General features: G+C 43.7%; 2 protein-coding genes across 7 annotated transcripts in view; one reads left to right on the top strand and one right to left on the bottom strand.

Annotated features, from left to right (window-relative positions):
- Positions 1–1,962: 1,962 nt before the first annotated feature.
- On the bottom strand, positions 1,963–9,294 carry C17H9orf78 (chromosome 17 C9orf78 homolog). The gene is made up of 9 exons (XM_054007625.1): positions 9,159–9,294; positions 7,692–7,751; positions 6,812–6,863; positions 6,472–6,542; positions 6,180–6,257; positions 5,513–5,710; positions 4,829–4,965; positions 3,705–3,803; positions 1,963–3,039 (listed from the first exon to the last, which is right to left on the bottom strand). The coding sequence occupies exons 1-9, from the start codon at positions 9,239–9,241 to the stop codon at positions 2,948–2,950; spliced, it is 870 nt and encodes a 289-aa protein (XP_053863600.1). The 5' UTR covers positions 9,242–9,294; the 3' UTR covers positions 1,963–2,947.
- A 170-nt stretch (positions 9,295–9,464) lies between these two features.
- The window catches only part of USP20 (ubiquitin specific peptidase 20), a 38,307-nt gene continuing 27,423 nt past the window's right edge, over positions 9,465–20,348 (top strand). For 3 of the 6 annotated variants that reach the window (XR_008442640.1, XM_054007521.1, XM_054007517.1), the window contains exons 1-5: positions 14,131–14,202; positions 15,256–15,307; positions 15,462–15,542; positions 18,125–18,228; positions 19,376–19,472. Coding sequence is in view for 5 of the 6 variants with exons in the window: in XM_054007521.1 (XP_053863496.1) it covers positions 19,392–19,472 (81 nt within the window). In the remaining variant the exon portion in view is untranslated. Of the gene's footprint in view, positions 9,545–14,130; positions 14,203–14,454; positions 14,473–15,255; positions 15,308–15,461; positions 15,543–18,124; positions 18,229–19,375; positions 19,473–20,348 lie in introns of those variants that run through there. The other 3 variants (XM_054007518.1, XM_054007519.1, XM_054007520.1) reach the window with 3 other exon arrangements.

Genomic DNA, 20,348 nt, shown 5'->3' with positions numbered 1-20,348 from the left:
GCATTACTAAAAGGATCTGGAAACCTTTGGAGGTAAACGTTTTGTTTACCAGGCAATCAAACATGATTTACAGCAAATGCAAGAATGTAACTCACTGATAAACCAACTCTTTTTCAGCTATAAATATGAAAAGAAGGTGGTGACTCTGTAGCTGCACAATTGTGACTGTTAATGAGGTCTGGAGTAATGTTTCTAATTTAACGGAACAATATTTGTTAAGTCATCTTTTGAGGAAAAGATTTAAATATTTGAAATCTCCATGCTATTTATGCATACTCTAAATGCTAGGTGATGTACTATTGTAATCTCTATTTATTATAAATTTTATGTACATAACAGCACCTGTTAAGATATAGACTGGTCATATTTTTAAACAGTGTAGGAGCTTGCCATCTGTGTTGCTTATACATAACAATCAACTATTAGATGACAGGTCAATATACCAAAACACAAGATCACAGAACTTTTCACCCCAGGACCAAAATCACTTAAAGAATCATTTCCCCCCATTTTACAGATGACATTAAGCACAGACATTAAACGTGTTCCAGATGACAAAGTCTGTCAGTGGCAGAATCACAGAGCTGGTATCTAGACTCTCAGGGTATGTCTACACAGCGAGTGGCAGCCCTCAGCAGCTAATCTCAGAGTCCAGATTGACAGACTCAGGTTTGCAGCACTTGTGCTACAGCGCTAAAAATAGCCGTATAGATGTTTAGGCTCAAGCTGGAGCTTGGTCTCTAAGGCCTGGTCCACACTAACCCCCCACTTCGGACTAAGGTACGCAAATTCAGCTACGTTAATAACGTAGCTGAATTCGAAGTACCTTAGTCCGAACTTACTGCGGGTCCAGACGCGGCAGGGAGGCTCCCCCGTCAATGCCGCGTACTCCTCTCGCCGAGCTGGAGTACCAGCATCGATGGCGAGCACTTCCGGGATCGATCCGGCATCGATTTATCGCGTCTAGACCAGACGTGATAAATCGATCCCAGAACATCGATTGCCTGCCGCCGGACCCGGAGGTAAGTGTAGACGTACCCTCTGATCCAGCCTGAGCCCAAAGGTCTACACAGCTATTTCTAGTGCCATAGCGCAAGCCCGAGCCTGTCAATCTGGGATCTGAGATTCGCTGCCACGGGCTATGTAAATGGACCCTCAGTCAGATGTTCCAAGTGCTAGACAATATTGCCCCTTTCAACAATTTTCATAGCTAGGCTTTTTGATTTGTAACAGTTACAGGAAAAGTCTATTTTTCTCCTCCCATTTTACATAGATAATTTTAAAATTAACACAAAGAAAAATGTATTTGAAAGGTGTCAGTCCAACAGTAGTGGCAACAGAAATTCTCAGAGGTGAGAAGGCAGTCCAATCTCCATGCCCTATTCACTCATTGACTTTTTCTAAATTGAAATTGCCAATAACCATGCTAACTGTGGGCGGGGGTAATTTCTGGATATGAGCATGTGCCCAACAATTGGACCAATACCATCAAACTCATTTGAACGAAGACAAACAGCTATCAGCTAGGAACAACGTTCAAGTAGTACTTTGGCTGACGACACCATGAAGATTGATTTGAGCAGATGAAAGCCTATATGCTATTATCAAACTCCTGAACCTACCAGTATCGTTAGTATTGTAGACAGACAAACCAGTCGTTTAAATTTTCACTGTTGTATACATCACTCTAAAAATTTGTTTGACTTGATACAGATAATTCATGAAAGCATCCAACAATGTTGGCTACAATGCGTTACTAAAGCACTGGATGTGAGCTGGCTCATGATCCCAACTCTCACTACAGCTGCTGCTACTTGTTCTAATTTGATAATTTAGTCAATTTCACACAAATGTAGAAATGTTTAGACTAATATTTGTTTTAAGTACATCCAGGGCTTCATTACAAACAGCATGGGATGAATCTAGTGTGCACATTACTGAAATAACAGAATCTCACTGATAACGAGTTAAAAGTTTTATTTCTTTTTTAAAAGTTCAAACTCCATTTTCAACTTAATTTTAATTTATTTTACAGAGAGTTTCTGGAAATATACAGCTGGTGTTTGCTTCCAATTTGTTTGGCTTTCTGATACAAAATCCTACATCATCCCTATCTAGAAAGGCCTCAAATATTGGACGTGAGATTCCTCCCACCCTCAAATTAGTTACAATAATGATTTTTCTCATTCTTGGCAACTGAAATAAAATGAAAAAACCCTCATTGCCATGGAAATAAATCCATAGTGAGGAAAAGATACAAACGCAATGGGCACCATTTAAAAAAAATCTCAAACATTAATTGTTCAGGCACCTACAGTAACTGCTGTATTTCATAGAATATCATTTCCCTACACTGAAGATAAGAAATCCTGTCATACTGCAATCCCTGCAGAGTAGCACACATTCAAGATCTTACATGGCACTCACTCTAACTGGAAGAGAAGTTGAATACTGCTGTGTGCTGAACAAATTCCTGTATTATCTCAGACTCACACACTGTATACAATTTACGCCCTTTGGAACTAACAAGAAGTGCCTTTTTATGAAGTTGCTTTGGAACCTCAATCTGGCAAACCAGCTTTAAACCTTTACTATACGTTTACAAGCTGAAAGCATTTGTCTTTAAAAAATTCTTTTTTTAAGGTGAAAAGATCTATGAACAAGGTTGATTTTACGCTAAAATAAATGCCAAACAGGAAGTCAACATATTTACAAAAGAAAAAGTTTTATAACAAAATAAGTTATATACAAGTCACCACGGGGAAGGGAGATTTCACAATCACCTGTGCCCACTAATTCACTACAAGTTTACTGTGAGAAAAATCTTGTGGGTAATACTAAAAATCTGTAGGAAGTGATCCTGCCCACTTCAGGAGTTTTTACATAACATCTTGCACTTAAAAGCTCCAGCAAAATGTTTGGTCCATACTGTTCTACTGAGCAGAATTCAGTATCGTCTGTTCATCTTCTTGAATTTCTCATAGTGGTAGTCATCTGTTGCTTTCTCATTGGGTGGGCGCTTGCGATTCGGTGGGGACCCTTGGAAGGAGAGAGAGACACACACCTTATTTCCTATTCTGTAATTAATAAAGAGGATAGTGCAGGGAAGCATCATTCTCCTTCACCTCCTAAAGAGTTAGTCTAGCGACCTTTAAACCACCTGGCCTGCAGCACCCCCCTATTCTACACTTGGGCCTCCAATAATGCCAGTGTTCTTCAGACTTGATTCTTTATTAGTCCAAATTCTTCCCTCACCCTCCCGCCCCCTTCCAAAACAGGTCTGCCCAATGCACTTAAAATCCTCACCTTCAACATCCCCCATTACTCTAGCCTTGGACCTCAGCTGAGCAGAGACTGATAGCAATGGTGTGCAGCCAAGCATGGGATGGAGAGCTAAAGTGTGAACGGGTCATTTTCTACATGTAATCCTGACCCTTCACCTATGATGGGAGACAGCAGGAGGGACATCTTCCATCCAGGTTGCTTTAGGACTCATCTAGCAGGGAGCACATCAAGAATGGCATAGGCATCACCTTTCCCTTGAAGATCAAAGGCAAACCACTCTACAATTCAAGTCCTTCCCACCAGTTCAGGACACTATGCCATAGAAGGCTAGAGGGGAAGGTCATATCTGTTCATGGATCTTGGATAAGGAAGACTGGAGACCTCCAACAAGCTGGCCATGCTTTGTGTTTAGTACTCACGCTCGGGTTCTGGCTTCTCCGTATCCCCCACTCTCAGTGGACGGGCTTTTGGTTCTTCTTTATTCCTCCTCACTGGTGCACTCAGCTCCTCATGATAGACTGGAAGAAGAAACACCAAATGATGAATTTTAGAGAGTAGCAGTGTTTAGATGCAGAATCACAGAAATATACACCTGGAAGGGAACTCAAGAGGTCACCTAGTTCATCTCCCCACACTGAGGCAGGATTAAGTACACCTAGACCATCCCTGATGGATTGTTTATGTTTAATTCCAACAGATGAAAGATATGTGATAAACTTTAGCAGAAACACAAATGGAAGCCAGGAACAATCACTATGATCAGCCTGTGGCTACGGATATTGAATGAAGGCAAAGTGATGGGACACTAAAACTTTCAACAGTTCAGAGGATTTTTTTTTTTTCTGGTTTTTTTCCACCTTTGCATCTGACCTAGCTACTGCTTCATCATGGTCCTGAGACTCTCCATTGCCTTTGGGTCCCATGAATATTAATCTGAAGTCAGCCATCTGGACATGGTTAGAGACATTAGGAGGTTGCCTTTCCTCTCGTACAGGACCTGGAGGCAGTCTCAGAAATGAACTCTCTTCTCTTGTCTAGCAATTGTGTTTCACCTGAACACTGGTCTGTTCTAGCATCCCAGAATGCTCTCTCTAGTCCAGTAAGACAGACTTTATAATCACAGGATGGTCAGGATTTTCCATCATACATCCAAGATGTCATTTATGGGCCCCAGTCAACTGGGAGTTCACGAGTGGAAAGTACGAGTTACGTGCCCTACCTTCAGTCTTGCTGGGGGAAGGGAAAGATTAGGCTAGCCCAGATGTTTTCCACATGGGAGCCCCAGAAGGAGAAAGTCAAACAGTGCTTGAGGTTCACCATGTGAATTAATAAACGCTGCTTGCATCAGACTTAATTCCACACCTTATTGCCTCTAATCAGTAGAGTAGCCGCCCATACCTGGGACTGGAGAGCTACACAATTAGACAAACACACGTTTGGGATGGTCCAGGTATACTTGGTCCTGCCTCAGTGCAAGGGCTGTATTAGATGACCTATGAAGGTCCCTTCCAGTCCTACATTTCTGTGTGTCCATGATACTTACATCTGTTGTGCTGGACGTAGTTCACAGCCATGTTTGTGGGAACAAAGGAAGTTTCACTGTCTTTCTTTTTGTTTTGCTGCTCTGCCAGCAGCCTTGCCTTGGCATCCTCAGTAAAGATTATGTTCTTTATTTTTGCGCTGAAGAGAAAAAACAAATGAGGAAGAGACTTGTTTATATGCAGCAGGTAGAAAGAAGCCTGGGTCCCCAAGTATCAAAACACACAGTAGAGCAGTTTTATCTATGAGTTAGTGGATGGGCAATTTCATATCAGTGTGGCAGCAGTTGCTGGTGTCTTTGACTTGCGATCTGTTTGTCAGAGAATTGGCAATGCTGTAAAGATGAGTGCTCCATCCCAAGGATGAAGAGGAACCTCACATCCCTCAACAGCTCACCCTATGTTAGTGCTTGCTGTGAGCCAATACTACTGGAAGATGCTGCATCACAGACCCGGGGAATGAACTCCTCTATTATTCTGAGTGCTTAAGAGCCCTAGTCATTGACCAGGACCCCACTGTGCTTGGTGCAGTACAAACACAGAACAAAGAGACTGTCACTCCTCTAAGAGCACAGGAAGAGGCAATATAAATTACCCTATCACTTGCCTATCAACCAGCTTGCCTCAGCCATGACCTGCAGGGATCACCAGTTATCAAACTATAAATAATTGAACAGTGAACCACATACTCTATTCCCAGATCCACTTCAGGAATGCCACTCAGCATCTGATTGGACAGCATCTCTTCGGTCTTCTTGGCTGAAGAGACACGGATGCTCTCAGGCAGCTCGTACAGACAGTCCTCGGCATTCTTCAGCTTCACCTTCTGCTCCTCGTTTTCTACAATCCCCTTCCTCTTCTTCAGCTCTGTCTCAATGTACTTCATCCTTAGCAGCAGCACATAAGGGGACAGCTGGCATTAAGTTCTATTTCTTACACATCCCTCCAATACCACAGACCACAGCTGTGTCACTATCCCAGCAGGTAGGAGGGAGGAATGAATGATTTCTCTGATGTCACTTAGCCAGTAGGGGGGCACTGAGAAGCAAGAGATCTGCTATTTTGTTCAAGGAACTAATCAAATCCTCCCTGCAATAAGCAAGCTCTTTACCAATCCACAGAGTAGGTTGCCAATAGCTCACAGTGTCAGTGGATCACCTGGCTGGCCAGCAAGTCTAGGCTCTAATCACAAGACCACATTGGTTTCCAGAAGGTGAAAGATCAAGCAGAAGTTTCGATGTAAATTTGGAAGCTATTCTGAAAACTCTTGGTTTTTAGAAAAAAAAAATAGGCCTAGGACACCCAATCCAGCATAGTGAATCAGAGCATATGAACTATAACAAAACAAACACTTACATGTCAGCATCCTCATCCCGCCTGTTGGTTTCTGCTGAGAAAGAGGTTCCCAGATTGAGGTCCTCCTCTTCGTTAATCCTAAACGGAACAAATATTTTTTTAAAGAATTTGACAGCCTAAGGTGTAAGCGACCAGACAGACTGCATTAAATAAAGCCTTCAAAACAACACAAAGCCTGGAGCATTTTGCCTGCGATCTTCAATAACGAAAGCCGCCTTGGTGCTGTTAACTGCTGCAGACTCAGTAATGTTCAAGGGAGTGTTTTTCAGGACTAAGTCTCCAGGAAACCCACCTGTCCTTGCCGCGTTCTTTCAGCTTCTTCATGTCCACCATCCCACCAGTCTTTATCTTAAAGGGATCATCCTATAAAACAAAAAAATAGTTCGAAAGCAGGAAGCTGCTGCCTAGGTTTATACCATCCTTAGGTTCACTTTCTTGAAAATCCTACACTTCCATGACCTGGGCAAAAATGCCTATGATTTTTCTATAGTAAGAGGCTGCATCCTAACCTGCCTTTTATTAAAGCGAATAATTTCCTGGAACTAGACTTTCAAAGAGATCTACTGGACTGAGCAGATGCTCTCACACCGATATGAACCAGCAGTGCAGTAATGAAAGTATTCAGAACTTACTGCCAACGTTGTCTCTTCTTGCAATTTCTCCCCAACAAGCAGGGCTGCAGCACTAGCAAAACACACACAAAAAAGATAAATTAAATGCACAGAGAACAAGTCCACAACACTGCCAGTGATGACTACCATGCAAGGTAATTTCTTAAAAAGAATATAGTTCTTCTTTGCTCTTCTCTAACACCTTCTACCTGGGGATCTTAAAGTGCTTTGATAATACTAAATAATTAATTCTCACATCACCTTATGCACTATGGAACAATTATCTCCATTTTAGAGATGGGGAAACTGAGTCAGAGATAGCTTAAGTGATTTACCCCAGGTCATGCAGCGAGTCATCATCAGAGTTACGAACAGAACTCTCTGTACAGAATGAACCCTGACTCTCAGTCCCCTTTTCTAGTCACTACACAACATTTCTTTCCATCAAAAAGCTTAAAGGGAGAAAATGAAATTAACAACAGGAGAGACTTGTTTTATGGGTCTCAATTTAGAACTATACACTATAATGTGGTGTATAAGATACTGAGTTCTACCCCCACCCCCCAAAACAGTACAACTCTGGGAGATAAAAACCCCATCCATGAGGGGGATATGGTTAATTAGCAATATAAGGCATATTCATTATAAAGTACGACCTTATTCTAATTATTTAACTTTGTAGGTATGCTGGGAACAAGTGCTCCACAATAAAGTCTGTTAAAAATTACTGCACCTATCCCAATCTCTTCTTATCTGTCTTCACATTTTTAATGTACCTGCTCCTCTCACAGGTCAGATTCTTGTTGCCACTGTGACATATTACCATTTCTGACTGAAGGCGCAAGGAAAGGCAGGACCCTCAGATGAAACACAAACTTGCCTCTTTTACTGTGTCACCTACCTCACCCCATTGGGCCGTCTTCTGAGACTCTGAACTTCTTTTGCTTCCTCAAGTTTTAATCTGAAGAAAGAACATTTAGTTTATTAAGATAGTCTTAATCATAATAAAAAAAAAGGCAGGCGTTTTCTGCACCTATCACTCGACTTTCAGGACAGACTTTCCACTGACATGTTCAAGCGGGTTTTCTAAGCAGATCTCACTCTTTTTGATAATATCAGACAGTTTTCACATTCTTCTTCACGAACCAACGGGGAGAACCTTACAACATCTGTCTGAATACGCCACTTCTGTACAAGTTCCTTCAGCTAAGGAAGGAAGCATCCAAAGATGGCTCCCAAATCCAAGTCTCCCTATCCGATGGGGCAAAAATGCTGCCTTGGGCAACCAGCCCAACTTCAATTTTCAATTTGTTAAGATGTCCAGCCACAATTGTCTCACAACAAAACAAGGGAGTCCTTGAATCAGATGCATTATCTGTCACCACTTCTGCCAATTGTTAATGCTATCTAATAAGATATTTTAGGTAAGGCATTTCCATACAAGCAGCAGTGAACTTGTGAAATGCCCTACCTAGGCTAGATGTAGCAAGCAATATGGTCAGGTGAACATTATATAACTGAGCTATTATCAAGATGTATTGATGCTTGAGTGACACAGAGAAGAAAATCTTAATATTCGTGTATATAGTAAGCATGTATATTTAGAGTTTAGACATTCTGAATTTCTTTAACATTTAGAAATTTCATTACACAATACAAATTGCTTAGAATTCCTGCCGTGAAAACTTATAAAATAATAATACTTGGTCAGTCATTTTGCTGTGAGAACAACACACACATATATATAAATGAATAGCTAAATAAACCATGAATTCACACTACTGTGGGTCTTCTGGGTAATGTTGATTGCTAATTTGGCTCCTGAACCACTGAGGTCTGAATATCATTGGCCTAAAACAGTTGTTCTCAGCCAGGGGTACGTGTACCTGTGGCGGTACGCAGAGATCTTCCAGGGGGCACATCAACTGAACTAGATATTTGCCTAGTGTTACAACAGGCTACATAAAGAGCACTAGTGAAGTCAGTATAAACTGAAATTTCACACAGATGATGACTGGTTTATACTGCTCTATAAACCGTACACAGACACGCCAGGACAATATTTATATTCCAATTGGTTTTATAATTATATGGTAACAATGGGAAAGTCAGCAATTGTTCAGTACTCGTGTGCTGTGACACGTTCGTATTTTATGCCGGTATTTGTAAGCAAGTCGTTTTCAAGTGAGGGGAACCTTGCGGGTTCCCAAGACAACTCAGACTCCGGACAGGGGCCCAGTGCTCGGGAACGGCGGCGAGCCAGTGGCGCAGAGAGAAGAAGGAACCTGCGCCTCGCAGCCCGGGGACAATTGGACAGGACACTGCTTTGGTCCACGCTGCTCCACGTGACCAGGGGTCGCCCACCCACCTGACCTCCTCGGTGACCTGCTCATCCTCCTCCTCTTCCTCGGAGTCCGCTCTCCGCCGGCGGAAAACCTTCCCCGACGGCATCTTAGCCACCCGCGCGGGCCTTAGCGTCCCTCAACAACAGCCCCGCCCCGCTTCCGGCGCGCAGCGATTGAGTCACAGCGTCGCGATGACGTCACGCGCCTCGCCTACGTTGCTGGGCGGGGGGCGGGGCTGCGTAGAGCGCGTTCCATAGGGAGGTGGCTGGGGGAGGGGGCGTGGCCATTACAGGGCGGGGCCAACTGGGTGTGCACAGCAAGGGAGCAAGAGAGAGCAAAGCCAGGGGCGTCCATTGCCCAGAGGGAGGAGGAGGAGGAATAATTTCCCGTCCAGCAGCCTGGGATGGAGGTAGGAACAGGAGTTCGCGATTGGCAAACAGGCTGGGATCAGCTGCATCTCAGGCTTCTGGAGGAGTTCAGTTAGCTATTATAAGATGGGATCAGCTGCATTCTCTATTTCTAGGAAGGAATCAACTATATCTATAGATATAGATAGATAGATATCTATAGCTATAGTGCCCTAGGGACCAACTAAGATTAAGACCCCGTTGTGCTTGACACACACAAAGTAGTAGGATATGGTCCCTGTCTCAAAGAGCTTACCTTGTAAATGGACAAGAGAGGTGAAGGGTGTGGGAAAGGGCTGTAAGATACAAACAGATTTTTGGCAAGGATTCAGTTGCATGATAGATTTTAGGAAAGGGGAGTCATCTGCATTATATATTTTAGTAAGGGATTAGTTGCTTTATTGCTGTATATGTTTTAGGAAGAGACAGTACCCATTGCTTTTATATTCTAGGGAGAATCTGTTGTAGCTGATATTTTAGGAAGGGGTTTTGGTGCTTCAGGAAAGGGTTGATTACATTAGGTATAGTTTAATAATGATTCATATCCATTAGCGATTTTAGGGGGGATTGGGTATAGTTGATGCTTTTGGGAGGAATCTGTTGCATCTTGTATTTTGGGAAGAGATCAGTTACATTTGATAATTTAGGAAGAAGAAGAAGAGTAAACTGTCATTATGTCACTTGGTTGATTCCTCACGGCTAGTCCAGGATTTCCTCCAGTATATATTTAATGTTTTTGGTCTGCCTAATGTTCTGTGTCCGAAGCAATGGGGGTTTCACTCATTCAATGGGGAGTTTATTTCATAAACTGATAGCTCTCATCATCAGGATTTTTTTCCGGATATGGGCCCTTATTCTGCAATGGGATTTGCACAGGTGTAAGGGGCTGCTTGTGTGGTTAACATTGCAGTATTGGGGCAGTGATCCTGAACCATCCTGGTGAATTGGTAAATGACTATCTCTACATATCTTCTCCTGTCAGATTTTATGTGGGGGAGTTGGATTATTTTATTTTTTTTTTTAATGAAGAAAAACAATTTTTAGCATTTTAATGTAATCCTATGAAAATTAAATTTTATGAAGTTTATCAAAAAATAGAATAGACTAAAATTATACTAAAAAGTGGACTTATTTTTACATGGGTTTAAAAAGAGGTTCAAATTCCCATTGTCCTGTCATAGTCTCTCCAGAGAAGTGATTAAAGTCCCATCACTTGGAGCATTTAAACTAGGCCTGGACACAACAGTAGAGAATGCACTGTAGGGAACAATCCTGCACTGGCAGGGAGAGAGACACTAGCTGGCTTAATAGGTCTTTTCTGTCTCTCACTTCTTTGAGTCTTCTTATCTTTTAAAATTTAAATTTTACCTCCCAGAAAAAGGAGAGAGAATTACCAACAACTTCTCTTAGATGAATGAGCTAGTGGGGCCTTTCCAAGTCACATGGCTTTAAATGCTGACAATCCAAGCTCCACTCCTTTTACTAAGCAGTTAAAACCCACCAGAGGTGTCCTGAAGAGATCGCTGCCATGTTTGGCATGATTGTAACTTTCAAGGCTTCTTCCCAGATTGCAAAATATTTCCCATGGGTGCATCCTGGCTGTTAAGAAATGTGGTGGGGTGATAAGAGCATTGAACTGGGATTCTTGACTTCTGGGTTCTATTCCTCGCTCTTCCACTGGATGATCCTGGCAGTGAGTCTCTCTATGGCTCAGTTTCATCATTTGTAAAATGGGAATGCAACTCATGCAGGAGCTATCACTAAAAGATTTGAGATCCTTAGATGAAAGATACTAGACAAGTGCAAGGTCATCTTCCTTTGTGTGTTAATCACATCAAATGGGGGCTGGTCAGTGCAAAATATTACCAAATCACGCCATTATTTTAAAAATATTTTCCTTGAGTGCTCTATGTTCAGTAAGGGCCAAATTCTGATCTAACTGAAGCCAAAGAAGCTCTGTCAGTGGGATCAGCATTTCACCCTAAGTGCTCTGAGGCTATGAAGTTGGATGTCCTTGGTGCCCATCCTAGAAGGTACTTTGGGCTACAGTCTCAAACTTCAGCTAAATAAAGAAAAAATGTGTACATCAAGTTGCTTGCTTCTTGGTGAATTGGTCGTGAGAAACCAGGATCATGTATTTTAAAAATATTCCTCATTTAATAGCCCTTGAAAGATGGTAACTATCTAATTTAGGACAGCTCCGTCTGCCCTTTTGGCTTGTGTAGTAGAACTACTGCCTTGGGATTTGATTTTTTCGGGGGCAGTAATGTTGCAGGCTGCACATTCAGCCACTGGATGGGAGACTCAGCTAACTAGTTGTCTTGTCTGGCTGCTGGTTGGCTGAAACATTTTTGTTTCCAGTGTAGATGTATAGAAACTACTTTGGTGCAATTGCACCCTGGTCCTGTAATGAGATATATATGAGTGGACCCTTGCAAACTTTTTGTTACAAGATCTGGTCTTGAGGTAACTTCCTCTGGACCTACCTACGCAATAAACTTGCAATCTTAGATGTATCCAGTTGGTAACAAGGAACCCATGAGTGTGTATGGCTCATTCTATGAATGACAATGTTGTGTAAGAGCCAGGTCTGATTAATTTTGATAACATTAGTAGTGATTGTGAAGTGACAGCTCAAGAAACTGATTTCCTTCTCCTGGATGATTTAATGCATAACAAATATACAGGAAAAAGAACAGGAGTACTTGTGGCACCTTAGAGACTAACAAATTTATTAGAGCATAAGCTTTCATGGACTACAGCCCACTTCATCGGATGCATATACAGGGTTCTTTCTCTGTCTGTGTCCTTTTATAACTGTGATAGAATGCAGTTTTTACCACAGGAGAACAACAGCCCTGAAGGAGGAAGAGTAAACTAAGGACTATGCAAGGACAAAGAGTCATTGCCTTAAGGGCTGCCAAGTCATGGAAAAACTCTGCAGCCCTGTCAGAAGCTGTAGCGAATCTGCAGAAATGCTGTACTTGCATTCTGTACCAGGGCATTAACATGCAGTATGCATTCTTCTTCCTTTGCAAGAAGCAAAGAGCAAGTATCGATTCTTATTGTTCTTTGGATTACAGTGGCATTTAGAGCCCTCATTTGGGCCACTTTGTTGTAGATGCTGTATCACAGGTGTAAAGGACGCAGGGCTACGTCGACACAGCCCATGGCAGTGAGCTTCCTAGCCCAGGTCAACAGACTTGGGGTGCGGAGCTAGCATTCTAAAAATAGCTGTGTAGACAGTGCTTTGAAGTTGGGGCTCAGGCTGGAGCTTGGGCTCCGAATCCTAAGGATGAGGGTGATATTTAGACCCACAGCTCCAGCCTGAGCCACAATGGCTACACAGCTATTGTTAGCGCAGTAACGTGAGCCCATGTCTGTCAACCTGGCCTAGGAGTGTTGCTTCTGCGATCTGTGTAGACACACCCAGACAAGGGAAGAAACCTGTATATCTTTACTTTTGCAATACCAGGGGGAAAAAAATCTATACTATGAGCTGTCACCTGGTTGCTGAATGTGCCATATAACTTCATGGGTTCCCAAGTGTTCTGCCCTTTATCTCCTAGGGTAGAGTTAGATGGTTTGATGATAAACTATTCTTGTTAGACAATGTACTTTCACCAGTCCCTATGGATACTGACCAGTCCATTCCTTATTGTTTTCTTATACTAGCTGCTAGTAACCCCTTCACTGCTTCAATAGCTCTACCTTTTGTCTGATCAGCCTGGTATAATGAATTGGCTTGAATAGCTCAAGAAATATTTTTTGGGGGGGAGGCAGGGGGTGTGATTTCATGCAAAACACAGACATTCAGGGTTCTTGTTCTGTGTATGTTCTTTACAACTGCATACTGTACATGGTATGTAAGCATGCAGTATGTAGCATCTGTATTACTAGCTCTTTGCTATGTGTGTAGCACTGTCCTCACCTGGACCTGTTCAGTGTTTCTGTCCCCTCTCCTGGCTGGCTCCTTAACCCTACGAGGGAGAGAGGTGAGCTGTGGTGTTTTGGTGACAGTGTCCTGGGTTCTAATTCCCCATGGTGAGCACGTGTCAGTGTATCCATATGACCCGTCTTTATGGGAACCCCTCCCTAACCGGGACTAGCCTGGCATTGTCTCTGCCACCTTTCTGAACCGTTCCAACCCAGTATCCTCCCCTAATAATCCTTCTCCCCCTTTCCCATCCAATGGACAGTCCCCTGCCCTGTGTGGCTCAACGCGGCTCGGGAGCAGGGGATCCTGGTGAGTCAGGAGCTTCCCGGAGGTTCATCAGCCCCGCATCCGGAGCAGGGTTGGCACCTGTCCAGGCTTTCCTAGGATCGCCCCTCTTTTGAGGTACCCACTGCCAGCTGCCCAGGGCCTGGGGCTAAGGCTCATCCTGGGGTTTTGGGCCCCAGAGGTGGCAGCTGTAAGCCGGGGGGGCGCCTGCATTTTGGGAGCCCCCTCCCACAGCTAGCGAACGGGGGAGGGGTGACGGAGGACCGAGGGGTCCCCTCTAGTCCAGCCCGTCTGGCCGGGCCTGCTGCCCCCCTTCTCCCTGCAGGCTCAGCCCGGCCCCCATCCGTCCTCGCCCGGCCCGGCCCACCGGCCCCTCCCATCCTGCCGGGGTTGCCTGCTGCAGCGCCCGGCCGCTGGCTTCTCTTCCTCCGGCAGCAGGTAACCGGCCTCGCCGCCCCGCCCGGCGCTGGGGTCCCGGGCCCCCTTCCCGGGAGGAGAGGGCGGGTTGGGCCTAGCTCGGGGGCCGAAGCGCCGGCCTTGCCTAGTCAGGCACGCCGGGAGCGGGGCGCCTCGCCCCGCGTTCCAAAGGCCACGGGGGCGGGGCAGGAAGGGGTCCCTGTCCGGCTCCCCAGAGCAGCCCAGGGCGGGGGCTCCAGACGGGCCGCGGGGTGACTGGGGAATAGGGTGACCAGATGTCCCGATTTTGAGGTCTTTTTCTTATATAGTCTCCGATTACCCCCCACCCCCTGTCCAGATTTTTCACATTTGCTGTCTGGTCACCCTACTGGGGAAGGCAGCTGTGTAATGCTCCCCCATGCACCCTACCATTAACCTGGGGTGCCAAAGACTTGACTGGGAAGAGGGGAGATTCCTTAGGCAGTGGGGGATGCGCTCCCATGTATCAGTGGGGCCAGGATTGGCCTTCCATTGCCTATGGGACCCCAACGGGCTCGCTCTAGATTTGTGGGGGCCCTGCGTGAAGAGTGTGTGGACCCTTGGGGTGCATAGCGCAGTGGTGGGTTCCTGGTGTATCAAGGATGCTTCCCATGGGGATGGGGATGCAGGAGAGTTTTAGTATTTGGGGTGTGGGGATTTTGGTGCTTGTCATCACTTGGGGCCAGGGAGGGAGTGGGATCAGAAGGGTTTTATCACCTAGATGTGGAGGTTAAGGCAGGATTTTAATGAGGATATGTGGTGGTTCCTGCACATTTGATCTTCACATTGGATGGGGTGCTGCACAGTGTTAGCAAATAGGGAAGAGTCCGGGGGATGCTGACAAAACAGCTATCCCTTCCCAAAATAAAAGTGTGGATACCTGTGTGGTTACTAACTTGGCATGTGCATAGTGCAGGCCCCAGGGTTTCCTCAGTTACTGAAAGTTCTCAAGTTTGCAGATGAGGGAACTGAGATGGCTTGAGAATTTCCAGTGTATTTAGGGTTCCCCCAAAATGCAGGTACCCCCAAACATTGATCGCATTGCTTGTCTTTAAGGTCTTGACACTCGTCACTGTGACCTTTGCTGTGAGCTGAGTCCCTTGGCAAGGTAATAGGCATTTATCTTAAAAGAATATTTTAAGAACCTTGTTTATTATATCTTCCTGATCAGTAGGTGGAAGGGGGGGGGGGGGACACAGAAAGGGGATGATGCAGCATCAGCTGTTGGGAAAATGATGAGTAATGCCTGCTGTTCCTACTAGGAAGGGCAACCCACTGCTTCGTTTCAGCTGCACTGCCTGATAGAGTATTGGCACTACTATCCCCTGGTCCTTAAAATTTTGGTAAGTGTTGCTAAGGCAGCAGTTTGGCTTATTTAGCAGAATTTAAGGAACTTGGGTCTTCCCCTAAGCAACAGTGAACACCCGATTCTAAGTATTTGTCCTTTGTTAATTATTGCAGAATAATTGTTGAAGAAGGGACTGTGTTGGTATTGGGCTAGTATATTAGAATTAATTGGTCTGTTTTCTTGTACAGAATCTTATCATCTGTTGATTCAGTCTTTCCTCTAGTAGTGGACCGGGTCACACTGAACTTCTATTCTGATTGGAAGTTGTAGCTTATTATTAACAACTACAATACTACTGGAGCAGGGAAATGATTTTCTGGGCCTATTGTATTTGAAGAGTTGGATTTTTGAAGGGTCTAAATGGCAAATGCTCAAAGATGATAATTTTGCAATCCTAAAGCTAAATGTGCGGGCACATCATTTTTAATGACCTCAAATAATAAATGAATATGAAAAAATTTGCTTCCTTTGATTGTCCTTCAATAAGGCAAGTAGTACTGTCAGGGTTTCTAATGTGAGATGTGTTCTGGACTGGGACCAGGAGTTCTGATTCCATCTCTGACATGGACTCTCTGTGTTACGTTGGGCAAGTCACTTAATTGTCTGATCCAATTTCCCCCTGTATAAAATGCAGATAATATTGTATGTATTTATCTTATGGAGGGGAAGGGAGAGGAATAACTAGCAAATGTTTGTAAATTACTTTGCAGATGGAAAGCACCAAGTATTTCTTACTATTAATACTCATGTTTACATAGTATGTTGTGTACTAAATGTTTAACTTCTGCAAAAATATTTGCAACTGACTAGCTTTGGTGTAGGTGCACGTAGTTTCTTTTAGCAAAAGGAGAGAAATATGTTGTTGAGTAGGATAAGCCACCGTTTTGGGCAGCAATTGTCATCTTTTTGTAGTTCAGAGTTACTGTGGAATTGTTCTGACATGTTCTGCTATTGTTCTGCAGTGCTTGTTGGGAAGGAGACAGACTGGGGAGGACTTGCTTTAAGGTTATTTCCTTTCACTTTAAAACAAAATGTCTGAACTTTGATAAATAAAAGAGCGGCTTTAAGAAATGTTTTTATTATTAAATTCCTTTTTTCTCAAGCAACAGCAGAGACCGAACCTATATGTATGATATAATTAAGTCGACCTAAGCCCTAGTGTAGACACTGCTAGATCAATGGAAGAATTCTTCTGTCGACTGAGCTACCGCCTCTTGGAGAGGTGGATTTACTACAGCGATGGAAGAACCCCTTCCATCACTGTAGTGTCTATGCTACAGAGGCGCACTGCAGCATTTCTAAGGGCCTGTCTACACGTGAAATGTTACAGCTGCACCACTGTAGCGCTTCACTACTTAAACTGACAGGAGGGGTTTTCCCGTCAACGCAGGTAATCCACCTCCTTAAGAGGTGGTGGCGAGGTCGACAGAATTCTTCTGTTGATCTAACGCTGTCTACACTGGGGGTTAGTTTGGCGTAACTGCATCACTCAGGGGTGTGGATTTTGTAGTTAAGCCGACTAAACTTTCTATTGCAGCCCAAGCCTAGAGTAGATGTCCCCTATACTACAAGAAAATCAAGTTTACCAGTGATTGCTAAATTCCTTTACAGCCTAACTGTGGTCTAACACGTTCAACTCGCACTAGGTAGATGGGACTCTAGCCAGTAGTAATCTTATGGAGCAGGTTCTGAACTGTCTGTATTGCTTGCAGAGTTTTTATTTAAGGCCATAGATGCAATTTCCTTAAAATATATTGCTCAGAAGATGCCTCACTTTGATACCCTATGTTGTGTTGTATGCCTGAGGGCATGTCTGGAGTGTTCCATAGGTAGACTCCACGATCTCAAATATAGACTCCTCCAGAGGGGTTTATTTTGCTTATAAATTATATTGATGTGAAATCCTGGAAATGTTCCTTTATACTGTGTGTGCTTGGATATATTATCCTGGGTGGAACCCCACTCGTCATACTCTGCACAGTGATTTACATATGTTAATGTTGTCGAGCAGAGATTTAACAGAATGCTGGTGGCTTCCTTTCTTTTGAAGGAGGGTTACTGACATTACAACTCTTCCTGCTCTAGTCCCCCCCACTCCTCCTTCATTTAAAACAGTAAGTACATTTTTAGTGATTAGGGACTAATGGGCACTAGCTTCAGCTAAGCATATAGCGTAGGTCCTGTGCCAGCTTCTAGACACAACTATGTTGAAGCACCTCAAAACTGAGTTGCAGCATCCTTTTGATTTTAGTCTAAGCCTCCTGTGAACAGACTGACTAGAATTTTATCCTCTCCTGTGGAGCTTTGGTTATGTTTGACAACAGGAAGTAAGATAAGATAACTGAAGCTCGTTTTTACTTGTGGCCTGCTGAGCCAGGATGGGAAACTTGGTCTCCTGCAGTAAAAGACTAGTCCATCAAGCCATCCTTGGCTTAATTAATTAGAATGTATTCATGACATGTAGCTTACATGTTTTTCTAGTTACCTTGTGCAGACTAGGAAGAGGTTTAGTGAAATGATCTATGTAAATACATGTATAAAATAATGTGGTGGTTGTTTTTTTTTAAACGGGATTAGTATTCTGTAGCATCCGACGATGCTGTGTGATCCAGACAAGCTGGGACTTTGAGCCTTCAGAAGAGAGTACTCAGTGGTTCATCGCATTATCATCTTCCTTTGAGGTATGAACCGAATCAATTTGAGCAAATCCAAATCTTTAGTTAGACCCGTGGTTCTTAACCAGGGGTCCGGGGTCCCTAGGGGGCCTCGAGCGGGTTCTAGGGGGGCCTCCAAGCAGGGCCAGCATTAGACTTGCTGGGGCCCAGGGCAGAAAGCTGAAGCCCCACCTCATGGAGCTGAAGCCCAGGTCCCTGAGCCCTGCCACCTGAAGCTGAAGCCTGAGCAGTGTAGCTTTGTGGGGTCCCCTGTGGAATGAATTATAGACTTTAAGGTCAGAAGGGACCATTATGATCATCTAGTCTGACCTCCTGCACAACGCAGGCCACCCACTCCTGTATCAAACCTGTGTCTGAGCCATTGAAGTCCTCAAATCATGATTTAAAGACTTCAAGGTGCAGAGAATCTTCCAGCAAGTGACCTGTGCCCCACGCTGCAGAGGGCCAAGGCAATTGCCCTGCTTGCTATCCCCTAACGCCGGCACTGGCTTTTATATGCAGAAAACCATGGCCCACCTGTGCCACAGTAACTGGAGTTTTTATAGCATGTTGTGGAGGGGTGGGGGGCTCAGAAAGAAAAAGAGAATTTCTGGGTTAGACAGTATAGATATAACTGAATTGGCAATTGTGGCCCTTAAAGTGTGCATGTATATTTAGTATTTTACTACATTTTTGGAACACAGCTAGCACATTGTACAAATAATAATAATTATTAACTTTGTGTGCTCCCTGCTTTTTTCCGTTGCATCATCCACATACCTCTGATATCATAATGCCATTACTCAACAATGAGCTCTTCTGTATTAGCACAACTGCAGGATTGAATTGTAGTGTTACCTGACATCAAGATTGGTGCCTTTGTGTGTTGTATCTGGTGCTTGGAGGTTTAATTTAATCTTTGAGATTTACTCATGTAGTCCCTTCATCCCTGCATTGGGACAAATGTACAGTCTGGGAACTGTTTTACTTAATTACAGGGGAGATGTATTTTTTAGATTACTACCTTATGCTTTTGAGTCGTAAAGATGGATTTTCATACTCCCTAACATCTTAAAATTGAAGCCATATCAGTTTACTTTCCTACTGTCTTTACCATCAAGTCTGACATTTGACCAAATTGAGGAGTCATCCTGCAATTTCTGTACCTCTGTAGGTAAGCTTTAGTGAGAATGGGAGATACAAGAGACGTTTGTCCTCACCTGGATTCCATAGGTGAGGTCACCAAGGATGACCTGCTGCTCAAATCCAAGGTAAAGGAAGCGCTGCTTGCCGTGTGGTTACCTCTTGTGTGTGTGTTTGGGGTGGGTTCTGCCCTAAGATACAAAGATTGTACAAGTGGGATGTAGAAGCTGAACTTCAAATACTGATATCTTTTTGAGTATGCCACAAAAAATGAGGCTTTGTCAGCCATTTGTACTTCAGAAATACAATTAGATCATGTGAAGAGGCTGTGTTTATGAGATAGCCTAAGGGAAAGCCCATAACTCTAGCACAGGGGTCGGAAACCTTTCAGAAGCGGTGTGCTGAGTCTTAAATCAGAGTGAATAAATGAAGGTTTCAGGTGCCAGTAATACTTTTTAACGTTTTTAGAAGGTCTCTTTCTATAAGTCTATAATATATAACTAAACTATTGTATGTAAAGTAAATAAAGTTTTTTAAATGTTTAAGAAGCTTCATTTAAAATTAAAATGGAGAGCTCCCCCCCCCCCCCCGACTGGTGGCCAGGACCTGGGCAGTGTGCCACTGAAAATCAGCTCGCTTGCTGCCTTTGTCACAAGTGCCATAGGTTGCCTACCCATGCTCTAGCATTTACTCTTGAGTACTGTTGGTCTGTCTACCTCCTCATTAACAAATGAAGTCTTCAGAATCTCTTTCCCTTTAAATGGTTTCATTTGGCAGTTAATACATTTTCAAGGCTCATGGGCTTACTTCAGAAAGGGGTTGATATGAAAAGAAACATCTTAGTGGCTGGAATTTTGGAGTGAGTAGAAGTGGCTGATGGAATTAGATTAAAAAACTAACATTTCTGCCATCTCGGCAGTGCTCAAAGCCCTCTTCACTGGTGCATTTCTGGATGACTGTTTATCCTGCTCAAAGATGTCTCTTATCCCAGATATTTTAAAGTG

This window comes from Malaclemys terrapin, chromosome 17 (assembly GCF_027887155.1).
Source record: "Malaclemys terrapin pileata isolate rMalTer1 chromosome 17, rMalTer1.hap1, whole genome shotgun sequence".
Classification (NCBI taxonomy): Eukaryota; Metazoa; Chordata; order Testudines; family Emydidae; genus Malaclemys; species Malaclemys terrapin.
The sequence above is the reverse complement of the archived record's forward strand: the minus strand, read 5'-3'. Positions and strand labels throughout refer to the sequence as shown.